Genomic DNA, 27272 nt, shown 5'->3' with positions numbered 1-27272 from the left:
TATTTTGAAAAACCTTTTAAATGAACGAGTTTGTCCTTTTAAAGTTGTGTTAGTTAAATACATGTTTTTAGACAAATATTGGATGGTATGTTTGTCCATCTTAAACTTGGTTTGTTCAAGTTTGAGGATGTTGTTTAATGAAATGTTTTCAAAACTCTTAAATACACGATTTAATCTTCTCTTATTGTATATTGTCACAGATAAAAGTTAACCTTTAATGTATAAACAAGTTCATATAGTCTCAATATAGGGATGATGACTACCATGTTGTCTTTCTTGTTCTTCCCTAAATAGTAAATGTTGTTTATATATTGTATGATATTACTTCAACTTTATTTCTTCTTACTTTGAATCCTTTATACATAATTTACGTCACAACTACTCTAATAAGACATGACGAGCTTTCTCCTATAATTATGAACAAAAATGATGTTGTAGAGTCCATTTGTCTCAAAACATTCTTCATTTTTAATCTTAGGTGGCCTATGACTGAGAACATATACAATACTCTAAATGTCGTTTGATTCAATTTAATCATTTCTCAAATCCCACCCTTTGCATATGATAAGACAAGAAAATCCAATTGATTGTCATATACTTTCCCAAAATACCTTTTAAAAATAATGCATCGCTTTCTCTTCCACTTTTGTTTCATCAATAGCTTTGTTAGTAACTAAGACACTATGCATTAAATTTCTATCTATTAAAAAATGCAAACTAATGAATATATACATATATATATATATATATATATATATATATATATATATATATATATATATATATATATATATATATATATATATATATATATGGCCTATGGTACTACAAAATTTATCCTCATAAAGCTATTAGCTACCACTTTGTATACACAACCTATACCAGTAATGTAGGTTCTAAACTACTTAAGGAGTTTTCATATTTGATTTGAGTATGAGTGTTAAAATGATGAATTCCTTCTCTCGTAAGTTTCCCTATAGATTGAAATTCTTCTAAACAACCCATAAAAGCATCCTTCGTTGCATTCCAAAATTGTTTGATGAGTTTAAGTTGAATCCATCTTATCTTAGGCTTTTATTGCTATCACAATCCTAAACTACAGCTCTTACAATTTTTTTTTCAATTAATTTTTTTTAACAAAAACTGATTATTATCCTCCTCAATGCGCATTTGATAAATGTATATAGAAGATAAAAGAATTCTTTTTATTCTGTTTTATGCATATTTCCTAGATTTTTGGCTTGAAACTGTACATAGAAGATAAACGAACTCTTTTTATTCTGTTTTATGTATATATCCTAGATAATTTGCATAGGATTCCGCTTATAGAAATAGAAATCTCGAATCCATAAATTTAATCATATTTAAATTTATAAATTTCTTTTAATAAGGTTTGAAAAACTTACAAAATTAAACTATACCACAAAATTTGAAAATCTTTCTAGTATAAAGGGATATCATTGTCTGGTCTATTGACCGAATAGTTTACAACAGGAGCATATTAGAATTCGAATCAGTCAATTATTCAGACTTCAGAAATGATGGATTGATCATAAACATTTAAATACCTTAAGTACCATCAATAATCAAGTTTATAGGTAAAGTATGCTTACTAGGTAAGGAGGTAGGTAATTACATTAATTGCAAGTTTAAGATTTTACTTTACTATCGGGACGACCATATTATTGACTTGAGCATCAGAGTACATTTGATAAGTACATCTCCGTACGACTTGAAAAAGAAATGTTAAGAACTTCGAAAATTTTTATAACAAACTGAACACGACGTTAGAAAACTTGAAAAAAGTGTAAATTGGAGTGTTTTGAGTGTGACCCAAACTCTACACCCGAAAATATATATATATATATATATATATATATATATATATATATATATATATATATATATATATATATATATATATATATATATAAAGTTCTTTTTATTAGCAATAATAAATTTAATTAATAAAGACAATTAGATTATCTTAACCATTTACAATAAAGAAATCAAAAGAAAAAAAAAATCAAAAACCATCCACTAACTTCTCCGTTTTACATTTGTGATTAAAAAAAAAAAAGACAAAACATGGAGAAGTCTCTTTCCTGCATACCTATAAACCACTTGATCAATATCGTTCTTTGGACAAAATATAGAGATTGTTTTATACAAATACTTTAACTATTCTAACAGATTGGAATGTCTTATTTTTCTATTCAAGTGCATATTGAGGCATACATTGCTAGTTGTTTTATAATGAGTTCTTAATATCAGTTACATCATAAATTCTAAATTCATTTTTGTTGGATAATACAAAAATAAGCAAGCTTCAGCACTTTGTTCTATGCATAAAATCATATTTTTGTGCTCTATAAGATTTGGAAGTTGTGTCTTTTATATACATACTTCAGACAAATTTATGTTGTGAAACTTTAATAAGTAAAAATGATTCAACATAAGACCGAGACAAGTACTAACATTGTCTTCTAAAACACTTATGCTATAAATTCGAAATAATTATACAAATTTATATTATATAAATTTAATATTTATACAAAATATTACAGTCTTTGTTAGGATTAATCCAACCAAACTGAAAAAAAAAATCAAATTAAACCATTTCAATTAGTTTAATTTTTTTTCTTTAGCTAAACCATTTCAATGAAACTAAAGTTTTGTTAATGATGTTAACTTTTTATTATTAATTATTATCAACGAAGATATAACTATATTTTATTTTTATTATTACTTAATTTATGTACACCAACCATAATAAAAATACATAAAATATGTATTTAATGATTTATTTGAAAATTTCAAAATTAAATATGAATATTTCTTTTTTTTTCTTCTCGAAACAAACATTTACATAAAATTGGATGTAATTGATCCTAATCTAACCAACTCATCTTACAGTTTTGTTTGATTTGGATGTGCAATAAAATTTTGAAAATTTAGAACTAATTCAAATTAATAAAAATGAAATGATTTAGATCCATTTTCTTCCAAAATCTAATGCATAACTGATTCATGCAATAAAATTCCTACTCAATTTTTTATCCTCCAGTGATACGTATCCATGTTAAAAGATGTTAGTTAGATTTGAATGAATTTGATTTTACAATATACCAACTAAAAGTTGATCAATTATGCAAACCAAAAATATCCAAAAATTGATTTTGGATTGGATCTCAAAATCCATAGGAGGACCGAGGTGTGGAAAAAGGGTAAAATAGAAAAACAAAATTGGAGTTGGCAATGGAAATATGAAAAAACGGGGTGTGAGTAGTTTTTCTTCTTTCGATCTATGGACTTTGACTTTTTCCTTATGACATCCTTTAGCTATCTTGTTGGCAGCCTTAATCACCAACCCTCTTGATTCTTTTAAATACTTTCATTATTAATAATCTATTTATATTAGAAGCGAAAATTTTATTCTAAAAAAATTATCATATTTCTTATATTAATTATTGCATAATATATTGTATAGTATTGTACTGTTATTTTGTTGTTACACTACAACAATTACTTTATTCAATTAATATAATATCACGCACGCACACATATATAATATTATGTAATAATAATAATAGTAGTAATAATAACACTACAATAATATTTCAATATTTATATTCACGAAATAAAATATGAATAATTTCTTTTTGTCAATTTTCACTCATTTCCATCTCATTGTTATCCAGTTTTTCATGTGGATATATTTGTTTTCCCTCCCAAAAACACTCTCAAAGCTTACTTATTCTGTTACTTGGGCAGAATATTAATTTTGTAGGAATATATCATTTTACATTATTGAAGCTTCTAGATGTTTGGTCCCAGTTCGAACTCTATTCATTGTTGGTTGGGTTAAGAAAAATCCTTTTATAAATTGGGAATGCTTCGATAAATTCCCCAAAGAATAAAAAAATAACACTGACAAAAGATTCGGATAACCTCTTGCCATGTTAGTTTTTTTCCGAAAAACATTAAGAACTTCAGGGGCTTTATCATGATCAGCATCAATACTAAAGATTTTAAGAATTTGGGACTCCTCCAACGAATTAAACATAGTACCTATGGTTATAGTTCCAGATAAGGTGATGTGAACTTTAACTCACGTTAGAAGATGAGATATATCAAAGCAGCATTTCAAAATTTGTGACTACAAATGTGGGAAAGAGGTATCCTTGTTCTCAGAATGAGTCATAGTATTTACGCATTGGCAAAGATCTGATGAATTTTTGTGAGAAACAGATACATAGACAGAAAGAAACATAATGGTAGGTGCATAAAATGAAGATGAAAAAGTTGTGTGTATGTAAGGGGGGATGAAAGAGGTTTAATAGAGGACAGCGGTGGTTCCTCTTTCCGTTGTCGCAATGTAAACTTGACATATATATTGAAACTACTAAATCCAACCATCAAATGATACAACTCTTGCTGTACTTGTTGCCCTTGTGCACACACCCATGTGACCCAGCAAGAGGAGCTGCTCATGTGACAAAGTGCCCTAGAGAGAATGCCTACCTATGTCTGTGGTACTAAATTCACCAAATTAACTTCTTAACCAAGAGAGAGAAGAAGAAGAAGACACTGACATGCAATATCCAATAATAGAGATATAGGGAAACAAGTGTACATTGTACAATTTCTAGTACAAATCACACAATCCTAAAATTTATTGTTCAAGAAATTATTTTTATCAACAGTTAATAGAAAAATAACTATATACATAGTGATATTTTATTAAATTAAATTAATTTAATTTATAGTGTTTCTCTCTCTATATATAAAGGTAAATACTGACGGTAGTATTAATTAGTTTTTAGGATCTAAAATATAAATTTTAAGTATCATACTCTTTTTATTACTTTCTAAGGTTATTTTATAGTATTGCGGTTTTTATTTTACCTCTAAACCACTAATTTATCAGTTTAATGAAATATTTGATACTTATGAAATTATAAAGTTCCAAAATTTAATAATAACTAAATTTTATTTTTTAAATGATATTTGATCTTTCAAATGTAGAATATTTTAGATTTTCTCTTGATTTTTTGTTTTGATGATGATAAAGAGAAAAGATCAAGATCAGTCAATTAGAGTGATAAGAACGAGTTTTTTCATGTGCGTGAGTCTACAATGCACAAGACTAAACGAAGAAAATGATGAAGTGAGTTGAGAAGTGTGCGAGACTGAACGAGGGCAATGCAAAGGTGAGCTGAGTGAGTCGCGAAAGTGAATGAAGAAGGAACACAAAAGTGATTTCTCTTTAGAGCGAGTGAACTAAGGAAGAGGGAGGAAACGTGACCCTAGAATGTAAATGTATTTTTTATTTTAATTTTTACAAATTAATTATTTCAGAATTCGTTTGTAACATTGGTAGGTAAATTTTGTTTCACTTACCTACGGATTCTATATCATTACATACAAATAAAATCCTTCGAAAAAGTTCATGCTCTTAGACACTAAAATTACATACGGATTTTACATACAGGAAATTCGTACGAAAACTTTTTGTCATTACCTATGAAGAAAATCCGTATGTAACTAGATTTTTCGTATATGTATATAAAATTTGTATGTAACGACTAATTTATATATGGATTCAAATCTGTATGTAATTATCAGATAAATGACATTTTTCTTGTAGTGAAAGTTATGTCGCACCATGCCATTATATTGAGGTGGTCATGAAAATTTTGACTAAATTATAACAAATGAAAACCAATTATTAGATACATTTCCATAAAATATATAGAACATTTTTAGTCAAAGTTTGAAATTTAATTACATTGAACATGTCAAACCACGATCCCTTTTGCTCTTTGGATAACTTTTTCCATGATGGTTTTCCCTCCTCCAAGTTAGTGTAGATGATTAAAGCAATTGAACCAAGTACCAACTTGTATTAATCAAACCTATGTAAAGCTAAAGGAATTGAAACAAAATAAAAAAACTCAAATAACGCAAATGTATATGCTAAGAAATTAAATGATTCACTAACAAAAATTACTCTTCCATCCCCCTTGGGAGTATCGAGATTGTATTTTTGCTATTGTCTCCACTGATGTGACTAAATAAAGAAGACAAATCTTTATTAACCACTGGAAAATCGTGCATTTGATGAACTTGAATATGAATAGCTGGATGTCGAGATAAAGATGGAGGAGGAGATCGAGATGGAAGGAGGTGAAGGGCCATATGGTAGAGGTCAAGCTAAAGATGGGTGATGAGGTTGAGACACTAGTGGAAAAATCGCTTTTTATGATAGGTAAAAATGACCTATTATGATAGGTAACCTGACATCATAGTTTTGGTTATCATAATAGGTCTGCGCATTTTATGACGTACAAAAAACTCCATCATAATAGATCCAGTGTATTATGACGTACTTTCTGTCACCTTTCATAATAGGTCTAGTGTATTATGACAGATTTTCACTTATAAGTCATAATATAGCGAATTTATTATGATGCAGCTGGATTTACCTATCATAATATATAGCGTTTTATGATGTAGATTTTTTCATTTATTATAATATGTAGAATATATTATGATAAGTAATTGTTCACCTATCATAATATATACTTTTCAGAAATAAGCTTTTATTACATACATTGTTCACATATCATAAAAACTTGTTTTGTAAAAAACAATCATTATTACATTTGACATATCCATTCAATTTACAATTAATTTCCTGTATTATAATCAATATAACATGAAATGAACATATTCAATTAAACTAACATAATGAAATTCATTTCAAACATTAAATTGTGTAATAATATTTAATACATAATTTGTACATCAAACCATATATTAAATCCAAATATAACATTAACCTACACTATATTGTAGTCAAGTTTCTACAATTTACTAACACTTAAAATAAAATAAGCTCACTTAGTTCTAATGTCTTCAATGTCTGGAGCTTCCATTGGAGATGAATCATTAAAGATCTACAAATAAAATAATTAAGTTAGAACAATTTTGTGATGAATAGTTAGATAAGTATTTAATTAGTTTTTTAATACCTTATTCCATGAATCAGTAATGTTTGTACAAAATAATGGTGTGCATGTGCTTCATTACGTAATACCCACACTCATAGTTGCCCAATTGACGTCGACCCTGCAAATTAAACACAAATAATTAAACTCATTCAAACTAAGGACACAGAAGATCATATTATACTGTAACTATAGCCTTTGTACCATGTAGCTTTGATCAATTTTGGTAAACCAACAAGCCAATTCCTCATAAAAATAGCAAAATCATAAAATACAGAACAAAGGTCAACTTCTCTTACATTAGGTGTCACTATTTGCATCTTCTTCCTAGATACAGATGGAATATCCCACAACCTTGAATAAGCTTCCAAAGACCTACAAAAGATAGACATTCATTGTATCATTATAATCATATAGGAAGGAAACAAAATAAAAAGGAAAACTTACGCCTCTAAAATATTTTTGATGGACAATTTGTTAGCTTTCTTATGCAAGGAACATAAGAGAACTACAAGACAACGACCCGGAACAATTACTAGCAATTGCCAATGACCCCTACAAGTGACAATAATATTAATTAAAAATAACTTTTAAGTTAGTTACCAAGAATTCAAAATTTGTGTACTTACTTATGCAAGTAAGGTGCTAAATAGACCTCTTTATTAGCTTTTTCAAACATCTCTGTTAAGTATTTTTGCACCTCCTCTAATTTATTTCCTACACTTTGAATGATAACAGGGTCAAGAAATCCATAGATAGTAGTAAGGTCCATATTAACGTTTTGTGGCAATGAACTGAAACCAACAAAGAGGTGACACTTTAACGTTTATGCAAAGCTTTAAGGCTTCCTACAAAACAAGTAAGTGATGCTACTTCAACACTAAAAAGCAACTTAGGGATATGTGGTAAGTGAAAGGAAGAACACTAACAATTCTCCAAATTTATTTCACTATAAAAATGCAAAGTGAACCTAAAAAGTCATTAACTTAGGTACATACCTAATTTCCCTAAAACCAAATAAGTACCTTAGGTACAAAATTCTTATAATATAAAATGAAACAAACCTAATCTATATTATTGTCCACCTTTCTTATAATATATCCTCCCATTCACACTCTTATTCTAGTTTGAGAGATTTAGTTGTGCCTATATCCATGCAAGTTGAATATGAGTGGAAGTTGCATGTTAACTAAGTTAAACAACTACAAAATTTAAAATCACAATTGGAAACCACATTTTACAGCTTCACAACTTTGATGGAGACATGAAGATTTTCTTTATGTTAATGTTGTATGGTAATCAGAAATTATAGTGTATTGAAAGAAGTAGTAACGATCTCAATTTTAACAATAAAAGGTAAAATAAAAGAAAACTGAACATATGAAAATTAAGGTACATACAAAACACAAGTGAAAATGCTCTTTTTGAATTAAATTTACTCAAGAAGACATGTTGTTAAGTAAGGCCCACTTTCAGGTATTAGGATTCTAAAACAGAACTTTGATTACATAGAGTTTACAAGTTCAGTTCATCCAATTCAAAGAAAAAGTCAAGTCACTGGTTTTTATTTTCTAAAACTCGAGAAGAAACACTATCATATTTATTTATCTAATGAGAGATCCAATAAAGTATTAGTCAATATTTTGGCTAATACCAGTAAAAAAAATGTGGTTTAGATTCAATGTCCTACACAACTAAATGCTGGAGGGGCAGCTCAAAATTTCTGCGATGCAAGGATGATGAATCATGTGACTATAATGGAGTAGCAGATGACTAACTAACATGCTTCAGTCAGCGCTCCTTCGAAGATACAACTTATCAGCTAGGCACTTCTCAAATTCCTATAGTTTTGGTTATTATGTCTAAAAGAGGGCCTAAAGCATTAGGTGCAAGTTTTCTTGCAAATAAGAAGCAAAGCGAAGATGGCTGGTTATTATAAAGACTACAAGACAGATAATAAAAAGAAAAGTAGTAAGGAAGAAAAGCAACAAAAGAGAAGCTTATACAACAAAAATGATGGCTTTAGAACTTAGAATCAATACGTACACTACTAAACTATCATTTACTACAAAGAAGGTTATACATATTTATACATAGGGGGAGTGAAAGACATTAAACACCTTCGCTGTTGCGAAACCAAAATTATTCAGATTTATCACTAAAGCATATTTAAACAATTCATGTCCTTTCAACAAAGTGCATTTACTCTTCAAGTCATCTTCTTAATCTGTGACAGAACAAGCTTATAGAAGTGAGTAGTGAGAAAAGAGACGTACCTGAGAGAGACCACCTGGAAGAAACCCCACTCTTGTGAAGCCCTAGCAATGTGCGACTTGCACTATTCCCTCACAGTCTCGTCCCTGTCCTCTAAACGGCTGAGATCGATGACCGGAAGCTCACAATTCTCGGTAGCAACCAGAAGACGGCATGGAGGCGTGCCGATGGCGTGGATGCTCCAACTAGTGTGCGCGGCGTGGAGGCTTTGAGACGTTTAGGGCTTCGAGACGGCGTGGAACGCGGTGTATTCCGTGCTCTGGGATGAGACCAAAAAATGCTCAAAGCGACGAGAGGTTGAGATTGGAAGAAACAAAATGGTGAAGAGAATAAAAGCTCTACGGGTCGAGTTGGAAGAAAAGTTGTGCGAGTTGGAAGAAATGAAATGATGTGCGCTGGACTGCGAGATTGAAAGGGAATTTGCACCTATTATGATAGGTGTTTCAATATCTATCATAATATGTTTTCCCATAATTTCTATTTTGTCACCGCTTCCAACTTATTATGATAGTTGGCCTTTTACATATCATAATATATGTATCTTTTATTACGAAAATGCCACCGCTACACCTATTATGATAGATTTCTAAAAATACGCTATAATATATCTTAATTTTATTATAAAATTGCTACCGATCAATGTATTATGATAGGTGGATTTCACCTATCATAGTAACCCGTCATGTAATCCTATTTTTCCACTGGTGAGATATAAGTGGATGAGGTGGAGGGCCATATGTAGGTGGAAGTGGTGGAGGAGATGGAGGTTGAGATAAAGATGGGGAAGGAGGTTGATCTATAGGTGGAGGGTCATATGTAGGTAGAGGTGGTAGGAGGAGATGGTAGAGAAATAGATAGAGAAGGAGGTCGAGATATAGGTGGAGGAGATCAAGATTGAGTTATAGGTGAAAGAGGTAAAGGTCGAAATGAAGAATGTAATGGAGGTTTAGATATTTTGTTGGAGTAAGCTTCATGGATAGTTGATGGTATTATATATGGTATATGAATTTGTGTAGTTTTTTTCCTCTGAACTTTCTTTCTAGTTGATTGCATTGGTCTCTTGGAATTTGACATCTTTTTCTTTCTTAAAAAAACGGCAATACTAAATCACTAAAATAACACCATAATCTCAATAATAGGTAAAAACCACAAACAATTATAAGTGAGTATCATAACTATAATACTAAAACAATATCATCCATGTAAACATATCATAAAAAACTATTATAATACTAAACATATTTAAAAAAAAAAAACAATCTTTATCTTCCTCTTGCATAAAATTTTCCTCTTCCTCTTTCTCTTACGTGAAATAATTTGCGTGTGTTATATCCAAGTTAACCTCTTCACTATTAATCTCATCATCTTGTAGTTGATCAACTAGGTCATCCTTAATTGTTCCATGAACCTGAAATTCATGCATGTAATAAGAAACTTACAAAGTATGTTTATCATCAACTTCCCCAAGATAAGACAAGTAGTAAACTTGAGTTGCCATTTCTGAAAAAATAAAATGATCAAAATTTTCATATTTTTTCCTTTTTCTAACTTTTACAATCTTATATTGCTTCTGTGCTCTTATCTCGTGAATTGAAGGATTAAACCAATCACAATAGAATAAAACTAACCTTTTTTATTCACTTGGTCCTTCCAATTCTAAAATCTCTGTAAGAACACCATAATAATCACTTGAAGTATCACCATGTCCAATTCCGCTAACTCATACCCCATTATTATATATTGTTTTGTCTTTACCATATGTTGTTGTATGAAATTTGTATCCATTGACAAAATAAATTGGCCAAGACTTTAAACATAATTAAATCTTAAATCTTTTTTTTTAACCTAGATTTAATATAGTTTCCTTGATTTTACACCCGACGATGATGTAAAATATAAGTGATGTAAAATATCCATCTATATAAAAAAATAAACATCATAATAATGCCTGTTATAAATTCTTTGGTTACAATCATCTTATATTTTTTAACAAATAAGTTTCATAAAGTTTGACTCTTGTCCCAAATATATAACTGAAAATGTGATAAACTATCTAAAAACAACTGAAATTTTAAAACTAGTACGTCCCACACATTTTAGATGTTATTCATCTTATCCAAACTAGATTTTCCTGACTATTACATAAAAGGTAGATTATCCTCTTAGTAACACAAACCTACTTTTGTTCTCTCTCTAGGCTATATCTCTCTCTAAATACATATATGATGGAGATTAAGAGTATTAATATTAACTTTTTCAGCCGCCTAGAGCTATATATCTAGATATGTATTATTCGTACTATCATCACCTTTGGTTTTGGTTAGGTTAGGTAAAGGACAAGCGGTTGTTTTCTCATTTCTTTATAATCTCTCATCCTTTTCTGTTAGGCCTCTATCTTCAAACCTAAATATAAATCATTCAACAAACTTCCTTCCAAATACTCCAAACAACAGCCACTTCAGAGTAGACCCTATTAGATATCATCATTAATATATAATTCATGCATCACCATCTTCATCTTTTTCTACATTTTATATTCTTCTTTTCTTTATCTCTTCCAATATATAATCTGTGTGTAAAATTTACTATTGTATAAGAGTTTAAGTACAAAGTTATTAGATATTCATGCTCACCACCAAAAGAAGTTACATAAAACGACTTTCCTCCTTCTAAACGTACACACACTGGCAAGTTTCCTTCCAAATGTCGAGGTTGCTTTACATGGTATAACGACATAAACGAAATCAATGCAAAGTCCCATCACCATCATTTGTATTGCTTCATTTTGCATGAGATTGTTGTGGTAATAATAAAAGTTCATTCGGAAAGCTACCGATTTTTCAACGGACCAGTTAAATCAATTTTAAGTTTTTGTTCCCATATCATGTCATGAAGTTTGTTACCATATCATGTCATTAAGTTTTTGTTACCGGTTAAACTGATATAATCAGCGTTCATGTCTCAGATTATTATTCTAAAGCTACAAAAACAAGATCATGCATGAAGGAAATAATAAATAAATAAAGAAGAAGAAGCTACAACTGAACTCAATAATCAGTTTTGGTTGAGGTGAGAGGTTGAGTGAAGGGAATTTTGATCCTTTTCATGAGCTTGCATTGTAGAATATTAGCCAAATTATAAGAAGAGAGTGAGAATGAGGAAGACAAAGAAGGACATGCACTCTTATCTATTCCCGACAAAGCATAGACACATTTTAAGGCCAACCATCTATCTATACCTAATTAGGGGGCTCACATGCATGATTAAACCTTATTCTTTTGCACACTTGAGGATCCCCTATAACACCTTTAGTTGTTTTTCACCTTACAATGCTTCTGTGGCTAACTTAGTCATTGCTTCTGTCTGCCATATTTAAATTGCTATATATCCAAATAGGGCAATTGGGCATTTTTTATATACCAAAAACATTGATGGCCCTCTAAAAGTATCCTCCATGAATCCCTAACTCAAAAACAAACAATATTAGGTACCACACATTCAGTGCTTTCCATTGGCCTTCATTCAATTTTCTATTCACAAGTTTTGGCCATAGCTATTTCATCCACCTATAATAATGGCACGCACCTGGAAACTTGATGCAACAAATCAATGCCTTTTGCCTTTTCAGATAATTCCCATGCTTTATATATATTATATATATATCATTCAGTTTATCCAACACAATTTTTTAATAGGGTCCAGATAATTTTTTTTAAATAAGTCAAAAAGAAAAAAATGGTAATATATTAAGAATGTTTTCATATTGACATGACAATCTAGATTCTCATTATGCCAATTATTGACAAATTTCATTTTTTATTTTCGTAATAATAAAATTTCGTGCATATTAGTACTTGCCATAATTAGGAACAATAAAATAACAATTCCAGAACCCCATGGAAAAATTGATTGCTAATATTTACACTGATATCAAAGACAGCATGCCTTCATATTCTTTGTTCATCACAACAATAATAAAGAACTGAAGAGCCCATACATATCACAAGGCAAAAGATAGTAAGTGCAGTTGCCACTTCCAACTATTAAAGCTACTAGGATTGTTTTAATTTTATTTTATTTTTTTGCCTTTATTGGAACAATTCCCTTGTGGTCTGTGAGAAATTCCACTGACTGTCCAAAAGAGAGGTGGTCATCACCTCCACAACAACACTAATCACCTTTAATCAACTTTGATTAATTTACCAATTTATATCAAAAGAAATATTTGTAAGGCATATCCTTAACATGATTGAATACAAGTGGGCCTTAAGGAATTATATAATATGTCAAACATTAAATGATTGGGACAAAGATAATTTATTTTCATCACGTAAACACTAACCTGTTTTCTTGCCTTCAAGGCATGACAAGGAGAAATATACACACACTACAGCAGAATCTATAGTTTTACTCAAACTAATATGCCTTATAAGTGCACTATTATTGATGGAGAAGAAACAGGGGGAGTTGAGTTGAGAAGTCATCTAAACACCTTTTCTCTCCTTTTTCTGTGTCTCTCAGTGCTCAATAAACTTTTAGTTGTCGCACTCGAGAGTGGGAAAGGAAGCATAAAAAGAATATAGAACATTAATTAAAGATTTGTAAAAGATAATATGAACTGGTCAAGTACTAGGTAATTGAACAATCCAAACAACTACTTCAATGACCCAATAAATCATATTCTCCTTCTGCACACACAGACATCATATATAATGTGTCACTTAACCGTATTTCTACTGTTTAAACTATGCAGAAACTCTTTACTACTTCACTGGAAGTTGTACTGCTGAATCTATATGTGTGAAAAGATTGATCAAGTTTGACTGTATAATAGCATGGTTGTATTTATGTGTGTCATCAAACTGTGGCTAGCATGGTAAATATTCAATCAGGAGCAAAATTGAACAGCTCACTGACAACAGTACAATAGCGGAAAGATTCAATTTGCAAACCAAAACCCATATTGAATATATGAAAGCCATATGGTTACATAAGTTATGTTTCTGTGTAGTAATAATGTAAAATATCAGTGAAAGCAATATATTTCTTCCAAATCTCATTCTCTAAATCATCGATTGAACAATTGAGTAATCTCTCATCATGTAGTCTGAATTATGTGAGATTCAGGATCTAACGTATGACAAAGAATGAGAGAAGAGGATGAAGAGAAATAATGGGAGCTGGGTTGGGGAAAAAGATATAGAAAGCTTGGATATATAACATTCCAAAACACAAACCCTGAAGCTTAAATTTTGTTTTACAAGAAGAATTCTCTGTTGGTAATCAAATCATCCACGCTTACAAGAACACAAATTAAAGAAATATGGAAAGAAAGAAAGAAGAAAGAAAGAAGAAAGAAAGAGAGAAAGAAAAATTCAATCAGTTAAGTAATTTGATACACAAACCCTGCACTGTATTTTGTTCCCTTGCCTTAGCGAGCAGAATTAGGAGGAGAGTACTCACATACTACCTCAGTTTGCACTTCCCTTCTGTGAAAGTTCCTGTGGCAGCCACAAGCAGCGCATGTAAGAGCCCCACCACCTCCATCCCCTGTACTAGCCATGAACTCCCTGCAACCATCCACAGCATACCCTCCAATATTCGCTGCATGATTCTTCTGGCACTCTCCATATCTTACATTTCTGGTCACTGAAGACGAAGTGTTGGCCACATCTCTTTTCAGGACCACCTGTCTCTTCTTCATGCTCAATCCCAAAAACCCTAATAAGCTTGATCTCTATGTTTGACTTTCTGTCTAGGTTTGATTTGGGTTCCAATCAGTTTATGGTTTCACCCAGAATATGAAATCCAAGCAAATCGAAATGCCGGATGATGATTACACCAGAGATAGCTCTAGCTCTATTTATAAGTCAGTGCTTGCTGGTGACTAACCCTAACCCTAGTGTGTAAATTTGTGAGTGGCTTATTTGGGTAAAGCACTAGGAACAAAAGATGGAAATAAAGGTCATGATGGTTCTTGAGGTATTGAGCAGCCTTATTTTACCAACTTTTTGGTGCTCATGTATTTCAACTGAGGACTACAAAGACACGCACATGGGAACACTTGGTCCCTAAAGTATCAAGACAGGGACTTACATAATCCATTCTGAAATTACATGTATTATATTTTTACCTCTCACAACCACATAAAAAACATAAGAAAGGAAGATGAGATGACGAAAGAATATAATACACATGCTATTTTTTTATTCGAGAACAACATCACCAGCATGTACACAACTTTATCCAAGTTTTGTCTAAAGTATTATTGTTCTCTAGGCCAATAAAGTCACAACACGTCACCCAAGAGGAAATGGTGGGGTTCTTAGTTGGTTATGATGCTAGAGAAAGGTAGAAGTATGTTTACACAATGATCATCCGTTGCTTTTAGAAGTATAAGTGAAGAAAAGTCTCCATACCTCATTGTGGTGCCCTCTGATTGAGAACCGGACAAAACTTAATATAGGAAGTAAAGGAGGGAATACTTGTCCTTACATTAACCATACAACCCTAGAATTGTCTTCCAGAATTGATAGCTCACCTGTCTCAAAAGGACTGTTAAATCAATAAAGAAAAAAAATGAGAATATATAATTTTATTTTGTTACATATCTTTTTGAAAAAAAAAGACAACCTTGACTATGCCAATATATTTTACATGGGTAGTTAATCAAAAATCAATAAATAGACATGGTGACAGTGCAGTGAAGCTGCTTTTTTGGTCAAACTAATTGATTAAGCTGTTTAAGCAGAGTTACCAACCAAAGGGTAGATGCTAATTTTATATCTGCAGTGGGTCCGATTTGATACTTAAAAGGAAGGTTGCTGTGGCCCTGCTTGCAACTGTGACAACAACTCTTGTCTAATTACCTAAGATTCTAATAGGTATAAGACCATTCCCCACACTCATACATGAATGACCACCCTTTTCTTCTTTCCCTTGGATCAAATCAAGGACAATCATAACTTTACAAAATTTCAACATCATTGATATGCTCTTGAACTATCTGGCCATCATCAAAGCTAGCCAAAACAAAAGGGCACTGTGTATGTCTACACACACCAGATTCCTTTAGTTTTTCCTTGTTTTAAGTCATTGCGAGTAAAACTTGGGATTTCTCCTATTGGCTAGTTGAAAAGTACGTGTCGTTCCCTGCACAGATCCTGATATGAGTAGTTTACATTTACACCATGCTTTTGCGAACATATATAGAAGGAAGTGAAGAAGAACAAAATAGACAGACAAAGAGATTGCTGAAGTGAAAAGCGGCTGATTTACACAATGCATTTTTTTGAAACCTTGATATTATTGGATGGGGAATTTGGTGGGGGAAGAAGAATAGAAATGCCATAGACAAGTTTGATTTTGAAAGGTCTGGATTGTTCACTTAGGTCATGAGTAATACATACACAAGAAGGCATGAGGAGCCTCCACCAACGCCATATCAAAGTGAAGAACTAGAAAGGGACAAGCACACATTGGGGCAATAACATGTGCACATTAGAGAAAGTGACAAGGGACAAAGACACATGTGCTTGTCAATCACAAGCGTGCTCGTAGTTTACGTTATAACAATCAATTATAAATTCGTATTTGCCTAATCTCCACTTCCAAAAGCAACTTCCTCATCAATCTCACTGTAATGTGGGAATCTGATTTCTTATGTGATTAGGATATGGATATAACATTCAATAATTAGACATACATGCAAGATTAACATCATTAAATATTGGTCTTAATATAATTTTCGTTTCTCAAATCTGGCTTGAGTTTCATTTAAAATTATTTTCTTTTCTAATTTGAAAATTGTTTGTTTTTAATAATTTTATCCTAATATCATTACAATTTTCGCACATGTATAATATATATGAATAATAATCAAGTCGTTTATAGGTTTGTTTATTTTAATTTTTCATTTCATAACATGTACGTATATAAGACATTTAGATCGAAGGATATAATAATATTAATATTGTCATACGTTGAAGACCGAATTTATCTAAATTTGAGCATAATAATTTATAATAATTAAATGTTATAATAATAGTATAATAAATATTAACGGTTCGTCCAAGAACATCTGTCACTTTAACACAGTGCTGCATACATTCGTGGGTTAGAAAAGATTAATTTATGGACTAACTGTACAGGAGTACCCTACGAAAGAAAGGGAGTATATGAATAAATTCTTACATTAAAATGTTTGACCATAGATGTTACTTTAATCTAATGGTTCAATTTTCCCGAATGTAATGTGAAGAATGATAACGTTAAAGCTAAACAAAATGATTTCATTGGCAACGAGAATCATATCGTCCAATCACCTTTAGTGGTCAATGATGCTTGAAATTAAACATGAAATTGAGTTTTATCTTCTTAATTTGTGTGCTTATATGTTATTCGTTGAGTCAAAAAAATAATAATATAATTCTATATATAGTAGTCTCTTAAAATTAAAAAAAAAACAATTATAGCTCGATGATTTGTTTAATGTTCAGTAATGTCCTAAAAATTGTCAAATTATGTTCAATAATTAAAACCAGAGATTATTTATTTGGCTACATCCATGATTTGACCTACCAGATTTGAGGCACTAAAGTCATTAGATTAGTGGTATGTGAAAATAATTAGTTAATATTTCTTAGACTTACGTCTTTAACCAACAGTGTGAAGGTTAATATCCATGCTTCTAGACAAGACTATGAGACTGTGTTGTCCTTACTATTTGGTTTTTTCTTCTTTTATGTTGTTTTATCTTTGAAGTTTCTAATAGTAGCTATTTTGTTATGACTCTAATATGTAACCGTGGTTAGAAGCAATGCAATATGAGATGAAAGTTTTGCACAAATTATAACTTGGTAAAATTGTCTAGGAGTTTAGAAAAAAAAAAGGGGGATTTTTAGGTGAAATGATAAATGTCTATAACATAAATTTTACATTTATCATGCTTTAATTGATCTTGCAAACAAACCCTTTTTACTTTTTACTTTTGATTATAGGATGAGGAGTAGAAAAGTAAGAAAATAAAAAAATTATGTATTTGTGATGTTTTTGCATATATTTTTAAAGAATTTAAGGATGTGAAGCTTAAGCCCCCAAAAATGGTGTTGAGAGCTACAAAGATAGTAAAGAAATCCTCATGAGGAACAAGAGGAAAGATGGTTATAGCTTGAGCCCCGAAATGTGTCGTTGAGTGCTAAGAAAAATAATTTAGAAAGATCTAGAATGTAACTTTTGCAGTTAAGCCTGAAATAACTAGAAAACACTAGAAGAGAGGTTGAATGGTGTCGTGGAAAACTTTTTGCCAAAAGATAATTTAACAAATTTGTTAAAGATTAAATGTTTTACACAAGTTGTCAGACGCTTGATTTATAAAAGTTTTATTGCAAATTCAAAGATAAAATGTTTTTCAATTGTCTTTGCAAATCTACTGTAGTGTTTTAAGAAAAATATAGCTCTTAATAAAGATTGTGTTTGGTGGCAAGAACTTTTATAAATGATTGTGTTAGTAAGCAATTGTAGAGTTTATAAGTAAAATGTTTTGCAATGGCAAAATAGTAAACACACAGTTGTTTTATACTAGTTCACTAATTGAGCTACGTCCAATTCTCTTCTAAAACTTAGAGGGTTCCACTATAATCTTTAACAAGATTACAATTCAATATTCACACCACTCTTGGTATCACCTAGTCAATTCCAGTAACCCACGTTACTCTAACTAAAACTGAGTATCATCCACTCTTGATTGTGCAATATTCTTCATCACTTCTGGTATCCCTAGACAATCCCGATATCTTCTTGATACCCTATCTAGTTGAGTTTCACTCACTCTTGGTTTCCACTAGACGAATCTTGTATCAACTTAATACATTGTCTAGTTGTTGTTTAACTCCACCGAGTTAATCGTTAAGTGTTTGTATTCACTTCATAATATGCAATCAATCAGATTGCTTACAAGTCCTTAGATTATTACTCTCATAAAGAGGATGTGTTTACAATACAATTCAATCTAACAAACTCCTTAGAGTTTTCTCTCTTTTTACAAGTGTAAGCTTATGATTCTATGAAGCTTGAGAGTATTTTCTTTCTTTTGTATTTGTTTTTCTTTTCAAATGATTTTTTCGTATTTGTGCGCCTATTTTCTTGATCTTCTCATCAAGGATCTTCAACTTATAGGTTTCATGAGAAAATATTTGTTAGATAGTGCTTGTTCTTGATCTTCGGATTTTCTTAGCCTTTTCGTAGGTAGCAGCCGTAGGTTAAAGTCTACTTGTCAAAACAAACATGCTTTTTCAGTACTTTATCAGAAGTAGGTAGTACGAACTCTTCAATGTGACTTTTAATGGTGAGAACATTTTGTGAATGTCTTCTTTGTCTTTAACATCCACTTCTAACTTATATATGATAGAGTGGGTGGATACTTGACATAGGCAATTACAAAAAGTAGAGTAGATATGCATGCAGCAGATATGTTCTTTTTCTTATAACTTTTGTTGTCTTGAAACATTGTGCATTTAATGCTCTTTAATGCGTGTTCATAACAACTATAAGTTTTTCAAATTTTCTATCATTCGAACAAGATTTGAGCGTTTAAGTATTTCTGTAGAGATACCAAGTAGTTCTTAAAGGTTTCATCATTGGATAAAAATATCATTTGGTACAATGTATCATTTGACCTATACAAGGTGTTTACTAACAATGCTTTGTTTAATGATCTTAGTTTGGTTCAAAAGCGTATTTAGCAAGATGTCGTTCAACACATGTTTCTTGAGAAATGTTTATATCTTTTAGCGTGTTTACCAAAAACATCATTTGCTCATTATTTTACAAGATATAAAGCTCGTTTAGCATTCTTTAGCAAGGTATAGCAAGAGAGCCTTTACTAAAGCTCTTCTTTTAGACATTTAGATTTCATAAGGCTTTAAAACGATTATCTTTCAATATTATTTTTCACAAAGATAACATTTTGTCATGTGCTCATTTCATTTGATGTTGTTTGCTAAACTTCAAAACATATGAGAATGTTAGACGGTTTAGTCCTTTAGACGATCTTGTCTTAACAAAGCCCTAAGATGGTACTGAGCACTTAAGGCAGTTAAGAGAAAATCTTGCATAGAGGGAAAATCCCCAAAAAAAAGAACTACCAATATACTTGCTAAGTTCCCATGGAAATGATAACCCTCATTTAGTTTAACTACAACTTACTTGGTGCACTTGTCAATCGTTCACACAATTGAATACTTTTTCTTCTTAGAACTTCATCTATTCAGCACTTCGTAGTGTGAAGATGGAGTTTGATCACTAATTAATAACTCAGAAAACACTTTTGTGATTTACTCCAACCATCATCAACAAGAGACTAATTATACATCTCCAACTGCAAAGTTAGATTAGTTTTAAAGACTTTAAACAATCGAATGGTGTTGATTTCAATGAGATTTTCCCACCTATAGTGAAAATGTCATCCATTGGGATTATGTTAAGCTTAGCTACTACCCTTGATTTGGAGGTTGGGCAAATGGATGTGAAGATATTTTTTTCTTCATGGTAATTTGGAAGAAGAGATTTAAATGAAACAACTTGAAGGTTTTTTTTCTTGTTGAAGGTGAGGAAGATTATGTGTAGACTTAGAAATGGTCTATATGGTTTTGAGGCAGGCTCAAAGATTATGGTATAAGAAGTTTAATTCATTTATGTGTAATCAAGATTACAGTATGACTACTTTTGATGTTAAAATAGCTCTCTCATGATGACTTTATTATCTTGTTATTTTATGTTGATGACATATTTATTTGCAAAAAAATATTTCTAGACTTGACAAGTTAAAAAAGGCATTGGGTGATTCGTTTGTCATAAAGACATGGAAGCTGCTAAAAAGATTCCTAAAAAAATATATACATGATATAAGAGAAAAAGAAGATTTAGTTATCAAAGGAGATTACATTAAGAAGGTTTTACAGAAATTATAGACGAAAAATGGTTGAGACGCAAGTAGTTTTCTTATTACTCATTTTAAACTAAGTGTTAAACAAATTCCTTCAATTGAAATTAAGAAGAGATATGAGCAAAGTTTCTTATGAATTTGTAGTGGACAAATTGATGTATGCAATGCTATGTAAATATGGCATCTATAAGCATGCAAGTAGTTGTTATGGTTAAAGAAATTCTTGTAGGAGCTTGGTTTTATGCAGAACAACTATTCATTATCTATGGACAATCAAAGTTCTATTAATCTTGGTAATCAAACTTTTCATTCTATGTGCAAATATATTGATGTGAGGTATCACTAGATACAATGCTAAGTTGTTTGAGTTTGATAAAGTTCATACTAATGACAATGTTGTTGATATGATGAGTAAGACATTGTCAAGACATAAGCTTGAAGCTTATTGTGAGATCTCAAGATTGGTGGTCACCTTGACATAGTTGTGAGAGGAGAGATATGTTGGGTTCGACTCCCAACTATGTGTCTAAAAAGTCCAAACTAGTCAAATTCATTTTGTCTCACAAAACTTAAGTGAACATGGACATTTTAGATCAAGAAAGAGTATAAATTTCACAACTTTGGAAAGAGATAAAAGAGAAAGAAAATAGATTAACATATTCATTGAGTCATCTTAATCAAATTATGATTCTTAGTTTATTCATTATTGAATCGTGTTAAAAAATTTATAACAAAACTTCGTTTTGACTGTTAAGATGATCAATTAGATATTTATAAGAATTTTATTTAAAATATTTCTGCTACATAATTTAACATATTTTTAGTTGTGTTATTTTCCATTGAAATAGTTATTTTAAAACCATAAAATCACATAGTCACATTACACGATCTAAAAAATTTATAATTTTTAATAACCGATCGATAATAAATAATATATGTAATTAAGAATATATAGTGTTAATACTTTTCTTAATTCTCAAGCATAAATATGTAGACAGTGTGTGCTATGCTTGGCTGTAAACCATTGGGTGCTTAAGAGCAGTACAGATGGAAGTGTGAGGTTGTTTTCCTCTTTCAAAGATTTTGAGTAGGGGTCACTACTCTCCCTCAGTGTTCTCCATCACATCATATTCTACATCAAAGCTTCTTCAATGAATATTTTAAGAAGACCCATCTAGAAGATTTCTTAATTTTAAGATATGAATCATTTAAGAAAAATTATGAGATCATTTTCAATTTAAAATTTAGTAATTTTTAAAATTTGTTTTCCTTAATGTATACTTTGAATTCATATTTGAATTACTAACATACTAATTTAGTAAATATTGAAGATTATCTTGCTTTTATGGTGTGTGAACCAAGTACATGTTGATGTCATGCACAAACATGTAAACCTTAAACCAACTACATGTTTACGTAGTTGAACTAAGTGAGATATCTTGTGGCATAAAATGAGAAAAAAAGGTTTAAAAGTATGAGTGAATGATGAGATGATGAAATGAAAATAAGAACATACCTCGCTGTATCGGCTGGTAGTGGCAGTAGCATCTGAGGGGCTCCATCTGTCACACTTTTATTGTTACAAGCTTATTGTTATTGGATGTGATTTTTAACTAAACCATGTACCACACTATTTTTAGGATAATATGTCACAATGATTGGTAGGTACCAAACTTCCTTTTGCTCATTTTTTTCATATAAACATATTGCACTTAATAAAAATTTTTAAAATATAATTTTTTTAAATATAATTTATTCCATCACCTTGTAATAAGACTTCACTGCCTATAAAATTGTCTACAATAAAAATTATATTCACAAATCTCCAGTAACTCAGTCAGATACATTTTTGTTTAAAGATAAAACTTTGACATTTCGAGATTGTTGACAAATAAAATTACTCCTCCATAAATGAGTGTTTATTCACTTATCTCCTGCTTACAAATAAATTATTCACACTTATATAATAATATGAAATTAATTAAATTGTTATTCAACAAAATAAGATAACACGGGGGAGGTGCTTTGCACTTATATTTTGAACAATATTTATAATCCAAAAGTAGATGGTAACGAGATAGGCAAGCGAGACATGTTTTATTATCTCATATTAATCTTAAAAAAAAAAATCATCGTCGTCTCTATACTTATATTTAATGAGTATATTATTTTTAATTCATTTTCATTTTTTATCGGATAACATTTATATTTATATTTATTTCTGTATTGATTTTTTATTATTTAAATATTAATTACTTAACTTTTATAATAAAATAAAAATTACATCAAAGAAAATATGACATTATTAAATATTCAATACCAAACAAGTGTATTTTTTTTAATAACAAATATTTAAAAAAAATATAACTGTATATATTTTAAAAAAATTATGAGAACCAAAATATTTATTAATTTTGTAAATATTAATGGAAAAAAGTTGATAAAATTAAAAAATATTTTAAAAATTAAAAAAGAAAAACAAGTAATCAAGTTTAAAAATATTTTAAATATTTTCTTTATTTTCTTTCTCAAAATTCTAATGAAATTTGTTTTTATATGCTAATAAATGTTATAATACATACACTTCAATGAAATCACACGTGAACAAAGATTAAACTAATAATAATTAAAATTTAGCATAAATCTTTTATTTTTAGAATTTTAATTTTTGTTGGATGCGGATAAACAATATTCATTACTAGGACATTAAATTATTGTATTATCTCTATATAATTGAGTTAATAAAACTTATAATAATGAGTTAGAAAATAATAATTATATAAAAAATTATTAAAATAATATTTTACATGATAAAAATAGGCAACAAAATAAAAATATTAAAAAAGTAAAAATATTATTTTAGAAACAATTTGATATACCACAATGAAATTGTACTAAGAATGTTTAAGGACTTGATAAAAGGAAAAGTACATTGAAAATCTAAGAGAGAAAAAATTTAGATATCAAATTAATTGAATGGTTGGGAAATAATGACAAAATTTTTAGTAAAACAAAAGTTTTTCAAATGAAACAAAAATTAAGGATAAAAATAATAAAAAAGATAAATTTTGCATATTACCTATATGCATTTGAACACTTGAAATTGATAGTTACATATTTTTATGAAAAAAATAATAATAAATAAATAATATTAAAAAATAGAAATATTTATTGTAATTGTTTATACACTATTTATGACCACACAAAGATTATGATAAGAAGAAAAATACTTTAGAAATGTAAGTGGATTTCATGAATATAAATAAAGTCATGCAATAAGAAAACAAAGATTATAATATTAAAGTCTATATATATATGATATCAAATAAATTGTAGTGTTTTTATAATTTAAACAAAATAAGATAAATATGAGAATGAAATGAGTATTTCTATATCTATACTCGTATCTATTTAATATGAGATTCTCTTCTAAAACGAGATGGATTCAGAAAATATCTAAGGACCAATTTATTTGTAATCTTTTTGAAAAAAAAAAGTATAATTTTATGAGGATTTGCTTAAATGATTATAATTTACCCATCATATTAAATTAGACAGCAGCATGATAATAAATAGTATGTTAGTAGCATAATCATAAATAGCATGTTAGCATGCTTAACCGATGTATAAACTATTTACTATATCAATTTAAAGAATAACTAATATAGAGAACGAGATATTATGTTCAGTGAAATTCAAAATAACTTTCAACTTCCTTCTTTCACACATCGTTTCTTCCCAATTTACCTTTCTCTGTCATATTGTTTCTAGATAAGATTGGATTTTGGTTTGATGTTTCTTGAGTTGTTTTTCTGAAGCAGATCTACTTCATGCAGATTATTTTTGTCAATTGAACTATCCATATATAAAGTGTTTTTCAATCTAAATTAAAGTACGTTGATTTAGAAATTTACAATTAAGATAAAATTTATATACAAATTACTTATGTTGTAGATTAATTTCGCAATTATGTTCAATTTACATAATTCTTTTTTAATGTAAATTTTAATTAGAAATTCATGCATTGTTTTTCAAGATTTGTATTTTTTATTTATTTTTATATTAAGGTAGAGTCGCGTGAGGAATTTAAATTTCTGCAAGAAAAATGAAGATGATGAAAATGAATTGAAATGACCAAACTGAAAATTTAAATTGCAAGAAACTAAATTATCTAGAATAAAACAGATAAATTTAATCTACGAAAACAGTAATCCAAATTACAACAATCATTACTCTATTTGTCATTTTCCCTCTTCACAATATTCAATATTTTCAGAGCGTTTGAATTATAACCTTACCCTTTTTTACATTTGAATAATCTATTTTTATATTTTTCTCAAAATTAAATTATAATAAAATAAAATAACATAAATTGTAATAACCACCTCAAAAACCATGTATCTTTATAAGAGATATATATAGTCATTGGTTCCATGCTCAAATTTCCATGTATCTTTATAAGTTTCAGATCTTTAAATTTGTTTCACTCAGTTTTATTAAACATCCCACCAATTGTGTGGCTTTATTTATTATGTTTACATACTAATTCTTGTAGTTTTTCTTGGAGTATGTTTGCGCTAAACAAACGCATCACTTTTTTCAAGTTTAGTGTGTTGTTAGTTGTCAGTCTAAATTTTTATTATGTATAGCTCATTATTGTTAGTGTCTTTTACCTTAAAATTAATTAGAAACCAGGCGAAAAAGGTGTAATTAGATAATAAAATCTGAGTAAAGAGTATTTAATTCACTATTCATAAGTATTTATAGAGATATCTAATATTTTAATTGCGATTGGTAATGTGGATTGAAATTATTTGGTGGGTGACAAAAGTGGATAGCCGACCAAGCGCAGCCATATATGTTTCGATCAGAATCTGGCTAGTTATTCTAAATGAAATCACAAAATAGATATTAAAGATTGTGATATCCTTCTAGTTTTAGTGGTAGTTTGAGTGGGATACACATTATATTATTAAAAAAAAGGGTTAAATATGTTTTTAGTTCCTAAACTATTAGTCGTTTCTGGTTTTAGTCCATCTTTCAAAATAAAGTACAATTTGGTCCTCATTCTTTTCGAAACTTTGGTTTTAGTCTTCGAAAACTAACACCATTAAAAATGTGATGATGTGTCTAACGTCTCTGCCTAACTGATTACACGTGTCAGCAAAAAAGCAATTACACGTGGACACTGATTACACGTGTCAGCAAAAAAGTAATTACACGTGGACACTGATTACACGTGTCAGCAAAAAAGCAATTACACGTGGACAGAGACGTTAGACACATCAGCACATTTTTAACGGCGTTAGTTTTCGAGGACTAAAACCAAAGTTTCGAACAGAATGAGGACCAAATTGTACCTTATTTTGAAAGAGGGACTAAAACCAGAAACGGCCAATAATTTAGGGACTAAAAACATATTTAACCCTAAAAAAAATGTTCACTGTTCTAGCATAGATCTTCCCTCAATTTTCAGATAATCTAATAAGAACATGTTTTTACTCACATGGATAAGGTATATAAGTCATAATAAAAGTTTCATAATTAGTTTTTAAAGTAAAAAGTCTTATTTATAATGAAAAGGAAAGAAAAAATTACTTAGAAAATTCTTTATGCATATGAAAAAAATTTACTAAATCTAAATATAAGTTTAATAAAAATGAAATTGAAATAAACTTAGGTTAAGACACGTTAAAACCTTCTTATAAGTTTGTCAATATAGACCTAGATCAAGTCAAGCCTAAATCAAAACGAGTCTAATCGACTAGATAAAGTCAAATTAGGCTTAACCCAAGTTGGGTCGAGTCAGGTCAAGTACATGTTAGGACAAGTTAGGTTGGACTAAATATAGGTCAAGCTGAGGTGGTTCATGTTTGGTCAAGATGTGTTGGACCTATTTTAACTAAATCGGGTCATACCTAGATCAGGTTGAGTTAAGTAAGGACTAGGTTTGTTTGAGTCGATCCTAAGTCAATATGAACAAGGTTAGGTCGAGCCCAACTAAACTAGGCCGATTGTGTTCAACTTAGGTCAAGCTAGTT

The 27272-nt window shown here is 29.9% G+C and overlaps 1 protein-coding gene across 1 annotated transcript; it reads right to left on the bottom strand.

The window, feature by feature from the left end:
- Positions 1–14485: 14485 nt before the first annotated feature.
- Positions 14486–15334, bottom strand: LOC108345349 (mini zinc finger protein 3-like). The gene has a single exon (XM_017583946.2). The coding sequence runs from the start codon at positions 14989–14991 to the stop codon at positions 14719–14721; it is 273 nt and encodes a 90-aa protein (XP_017439435.1). The 5' UTR covers positions 14992–15334; the 3' UTR covers positions 14486–14718.
- Between the last annotated feature and the right edge of the window lie 11938 nt (positions 15335–27272).

Source organism: Vigna angularis, chromosome 4 (genome assembly GCF_016808095.1).
Source record: "Vigna angularis cultivar LongXiaoDou No.4 chromosome 4, ASM1680809v1, whole genome shotgun sequence".
Classification (NCBI taxonomy): Eukaryota; Viridiplantae; Streptophyta; class Magnoliopsida; order Fabales; family Fabaceae; genus Vigna; species Vigna angularis.
Note: the sequence above shows the minus strand (reverse complement) of the source record. Positions and strands in the feature narration are given on the sequence as shown.

Excerpts from the sequence above, each read along its gene's own strand:
- LOC108345349 (XM_017583946.2), bottom strand. The coding sequence starts at position 14,991 with ATGAAGAAGAGACAGGTGGTCCTGAAAAGAGATGTGGCCAACACTTCG.